Source organism: Bison bison, unplaced genomic scaffold (assembly GCF_000754665.1).
Source record: "Bison bison bison isolate TAMUID 2011002044 unplaced genomic scaffold, Bison_UMD1.0 scf7180017864221, whole genome shotgun sequence".
NCBI lineage: Eukaryota > Metazoa > Chordata > Mammalia > Artiodactyla > Bovidae > Bison > Bison bison.
Genome location: NW_011494793.1, coordinates 2,026,723 through 2,031,794, shown reverse-complemented (window position 1 = coordinate 2,031,794; position 5,072 = coordinate 2,026,723). Strand labels below are relative to the sequence as shown.

At 52.6% G+C, this 5,072-nt stretch overlaps 1 protein-coding gene across 2 annotated transcripts in view; it reads left to right on the top strand.

The window, feature by feature from the left end:
• Nucleotides 1–4,683, top strand: part of IL12RB1 (interleukin 12 receptor, beta 1) — a 17,702-nt gene extending 13,019 nt beyond the window's left edge. The window contains exons 13-16 of one of the 2 annotated variants that reach the window (XM_010845660.1): nt 1,160–1,294; nt 2,460–2,565; nt 2,870–2,951; nt 3,694–4,683. In XM_010845660.1, the coding sequence (XP_010843962.1) occupies nt 1,160–1,294; nt 2,460–2,565; nt 2,870–2,951; nt 3,694–4,059 (689 nt within the window). In that variant the 3' untranslated portion in view covers nt 4,060–4,683. Of the gene's footprint in view, nt 1–1,159; nt 1,295–2,438; nt 2,566–2,869; nt 2,952–3,693 lie in introns of both variants that reach the window. The other variant, XM_010845659.1, reaches the window with a different exon arrangement.
• Nucleotides 4,684–5,072: the final 389 nt, after the last annotated feature.

Sequence of the window (5,072 nt, the reverse complement as noted above, 5' to 3'; positions counted from 1 at the left end):
ATCTCCTGCAGCAACAGGCCAGCAAGACCATGGTTTACTTCCTGCCTTCTCTGCACAAGCCCAGCACAGGGCAAGGCATGATGCCAGGGGTAGGGAGGGGATGGGGGGATGGGGGCTCTCCAGATTCAGACGTAGACGTCCTGCCACCAGTCTGGTCACCCTGTGATGTTTAGAGGGAGTGTGCATTCGCGCATGCACTGTCAGTCGCTCAGTCGTGCCTGACTCTTTGCGACCCCGTGGACTGTAGCCCGCCAGGCTCCTCTGTCCGTGGGATTCTCCAGGCAAGAATACTGGAGTGGGTTGCCATTTCCTACTCCAGGGGATCTTCCCAACCCAGGGATGGAACACGCATCTCTTGCATCTCCAACAAGTAGATTTAGAGGGGATAAACAAAGCCTAATGGGAGTTGGTGACGCATTCCGGCACAGCCAGAAACAGCCCCGTTTGCTGAAAACCGATTTGCCAAAAGCCAAATTGCTGAAGATTCATGCACCAACTGCCCATTTGGCCAAATGTACCGACTTCCCTGAAATTTCTTTTGAAGAATAGTCCTCGTGGATATTTACAAAGAATACGGATTTAGGGTTCTAGGAATTTTTTTCTTCTGGACAACCACCACCAATGGTATTCTCATTTTAAAGATTTTTATAAGGTGCTTTATTTTTTTAAGTCAGCCCATTCCACAAACAATTGTTGAGGTCCTACTGTGTGCTAAGGTGCTGGGGACACTGTGGGGAAACAACTTAGACAAAGGTAACCCCGACCCTGACCTGAAAGATGGGAAAGAGGTGAGGGAGGAAACCATGCAGTCATCTGGGGAAAGGGTAAACGCGGCCAGGGAGTCAGCCAGTGCAAAGGCCCTGAGGTTGATGATGGGACCTGATGCCTTTAGGGAGCTCTGAGGAGAAGGCACATGTGGCTAGCAGAGAGTGGGCTAGGAGTGGGGGAAGGGCGTATTGGTCAGAATTTGAGAAAAACAGCATCGTTTGCTGAAGATTCTGATGAAGAATATTTTTCCAAATGAACTCGAGGTGAATGGGTGCATTTAGGGAAGAGTTTTCCACAAAATGTCTGTGAGCCCCCACCCCCATCCTCACCTCCCAGGGTGGAGCCCAGAATAAAGGGGGTCTGGGAACTCACGGCTGCCTCCCGTTCACAGAGCTGCACGTGAAGCCCACAGAGACCCAGGTCACCCTCCAAGGCCTGCGGGCTGGCACAGCTTACAAGGTGCAGGTTCGCGCAGATACAGCCAAGCGGAGGGGCGCCTGGAGCCAGCCCCTGCGTTTCACCATCGGTGAGTGAGGGGGTGAGTGACAGTCGCTCAGTCATGTCCAACTCTTTGCAGTCCCATGGACTGTAGCCTGCTGGGCTCCTCTGTCCATGGGATTCTCCAGGCAAGAATACTGGAGTGGGTTGCCATTTCCTTCTCCAGGGGATCTTCCCAACCCAGGGATCGGACATGGGTCTCCTGCATTGCAGGCAGATTCTTTACCATCTGAGCCACTAGGGAAGCCTGAATGGAGGAGGGTGGGGGGTGGACCCTGTATTCACCCAGCATGCATTGCCCCACATCCCACATCAACAAGCATTTCTGCCCTGACCCTCCAGATTTCCATGCTCCCCATGAATCTCCCTCAGGAGCAAGTCACAGGCTAACCTGCTCCCACCTCCTTCACCAGCTTCCTCTGCTGTATCTTCCTCCCATAAATCTTTTCTCACACTCCCATGTTCTTGCCCTTGCAGGCCTCTGCCTAGAATATTTGTCTCCTTGTCAAACTCCTATTCACCCTTCATAACTCAGCTCAAAAGCTCTCTCCTTCAGGAAGCCTTCCAGGCTTCTTTCTGCGGCATCCCCCTCCCCTCCAGCTGTGATTGCCCTGCCTACCTAGCCTGACACCTTGGGAGCAGGTGGGGGTGTCTTTCTGGGCTCTGCCTCCCCCAACCTTGGAGCTACTGGGGAGAGGGAAGGAGCAGGGGTGGGTATTTATTGAGGGAATGAATGCATATGAATGAACATCTCTCATCACAAACATAAGGAAGTCGGTGGGCTCTGCTGTCTCGGGGCATGTGGAAGTGGGAGATTTGGGGACCGAATGACCCCTATTCTTGCCATAGTCCCTACGTGTTGTCCTCGCAGTGAAATCTGGTTGTAAAAGAAGCAGTGAGTCAGACTAGGTGTGTGGTGGGCAGGTCTGGGTCCAGGGGGGCAACCACACGAGCCCCACATGCAGGTGATCAGCACTACGGTGTCCTGAGCACTTAGTGTCCCAGGGCTTTATCCCACAGTCACAGGGCAGGCCGGGCCCCGCTTTCCAGAGGAGGAAACTGAGGCTCAGAGCGGCTCGCGCTGCGCCAGGGTCAGCAGTGAGCTAGCTGATGGGGGGCCCGCCCCTGCCAGTCCCCCCCTCAACAAGAGGCAGAAGGTGTGTCTCCCACAGCCCAAGCTCTTCTGCTCCTAGAAGTCCAGGTTTCTGAGTTGTCCGACCTGTCCATCTTCCTTGCATCTTTGGGGAGTTTCGTGAGCATCCTTCTCCTGGGAATCTTTGGGTACCTCGGCTTGAACAGGTAACTTGCACCCCCTCCCCTGAGATGATCTGTAATAGTGGTAGCATGAATAATAATAATTGTTAGCCCCGAATAGGTTTTTATGTCCACTTTCAAGATGGGAAACTGAGGCCCAGATAGTCAGGCCCAGGGCATCCAGCAGTGCTGGAATTTCAACCTGGGTCTGCCAGTTTCCCTCTGCTCTGACCTCTCAGCCGCATCTTCACTCCCCTTATTGTAACCTAATGGAGATGAAAAAAGTAAGTCAGAACAATTAAAAAGTAAGAACAAACAGAAGCACTGACCGGTTCCCCTCTCTCCTCAGGGCTGTAAGGCACCTGTGCCCACCCCTGCCCACACCTGGTGCCAGCACTGCCATCAAGTTCTCTGGCAGCCAGGGGAAGCAGGTAAGGGCCCCTTTCTAATTCCAGGTCTTGTTTATTGGGTCCGTATCTGGATTAGGGCTCTGAAGAGTAACGGCCATGCGTTAACTCATTTTATTCTTTCCAAACCATTGGTGCAAGGACTCAAAAAAAAAAAAAAACCCTACCCTATTTTATAGACAAGCAAATAGAAACCCAAAGTGACCCTCATGTGGATCATTTCCTAGTAGCAGAAACAGAACTCAAATGACTTCACAACATAACCTGATGGAAAAAAAACTCTAAGGTTGTGGGCTTCAGGCATGGCTGGATCCAGGAACTAGGACTCCATCTCTCTGGGGTGCTAGCTTCCCTGCAGGCTTCTTTTCCAGGCAGGTTCAGCCTTCCTCTTGTGGAAACAGGGTATCCCTTTTTCCCATTAACTGCAGCGAAATTCTGGGCCATCACTGATTGGCCCAGCTTGGGTCACATGCCCATCCGTGAGCCTATCACTGGAACCAGGGGGCTGGAATGCTCTGATCGACTGGGCCAGGATCACATGCTGATGGCAGGAATCAGCCTGGGGCTACTGCCCTGCCCAACCACATCACTCATCAGAGGAAGAGAGACAGTTTTCCAAAGAGAAATGGGGAGCCCTTCCTATTGATCCTTGAATTGGCCTCAGGATTTTAGAGAATTTAGCCGGAAGGGACCTGGTCCACTCCATCCTTGTGTGGATGAGAAATAAGGCCCCGCCCACAGCCTTGACCCCGCCCTCCCTCTCCAGGTTTGGCAGTGGACCAGCCCAGCAGACTTCCCGGAGGAGGTGTCTCCACAAGAGGCCCTGATGGTGAATATATCCTGGGAAAAAGGCGAGGGAGCTGACATGGGCACACTTGGGACTCTCAAGGAGAAGACGGAGCTGCCTCTGCATGCCCCTAAGCCAGCCCTGGACTTGAAGGACAGGAAGCAGATGCAAGGATGCCCTGAGGCTGGGGCTCCGGGGCCTGGCTGGCAGGACGGTCTGGTGGAGGACAGCCTTGCCCAGGCGGCTAGGTCCCCACTGCTGCTCCTGGGGGGCCTAGGGTGGACCCCCAGGTTCGGTTCCCAGGGAGAAACAGGAGCGTCTGCCTCCTCCTACAGAGAAGCCTGACGACTGCCGCCACGACGGCTGGTTATTGTTTACTGCATACTCAGCCTGCTCTTTCCAGACACTCACGTGATGCCCCTGAGTAACATGGCTGTCCTATGGACCTAGTTTAGTGAGCCTCAGTGAGGTTCAGAGAGGGCTAGTGGCTGGCCTGGCGCCACACAGCACACGCAAGACTCTGATCCACGCCCAGTGGCTCAGACTCCATCCTTACTCCCTGGGCTTTGGAGCCACTCCCCTCCATAGACGCTGACTCTGCCCAGCACCAGCTGCCACAATCCTATGGTGAGAACCTTAAAAACCACCTTGAAACGGAAGTTGCTGCCCAGGGCCAGGACCTGGCATCCACGGAGTAGGGCGCTGTGGTTGGCCTGTTGAGGGGGTGTGGGATAGACTGAAGGGGGGCCCAAAGAGGCTCAGGGTGATCCCAGATCCTGGGCTAGGCGTCCTGTCTGAATGGGGAATCTGGGTGCTGAATTCTCTGTTGCACTGCAGGGTCTCCAGGCTTGGATGACCCAGATGTGGGGGAAAGAAGGCTAAACATTCTGAGGGAGGTGATGGCCCCTCCCTGGCCGCAGATGTCTCGCCTGTAAAGTGGGGGTGAAGATATAAAATAAAAAATAATAATAAAATGGGGAGGTCGCTGCTGCTGTCATTATATCTCATTACAAAACTGCTGAGCAGTTCCAGAGGTACTTGGAAAAGTTGGGAGTCCTGGACATATATGAAGAACCAGAGAAACCTAATAGTGCTTTGGATTTTTTTTTTTTTTTAAAGCATCACTTGGGAGCTGCTACCCCAGAAAATCCAGAAATAGAGCTGCTTTGCCTAGGACTGGAAAAATTGAAAGAGAAATATGAAGTTATTGTAAGAGAAAATGAAAAACTGAAAACTAAGGAGAAAATTCAGTAAACCTAGGGTGGAGAGGAAGAAACTACCTTGCTATAAGCCATATCTATAGCTTCTTTAGGAAGCTATAGATTATTGCATTAGCAAAGAGTGCAATGCAGTCATGA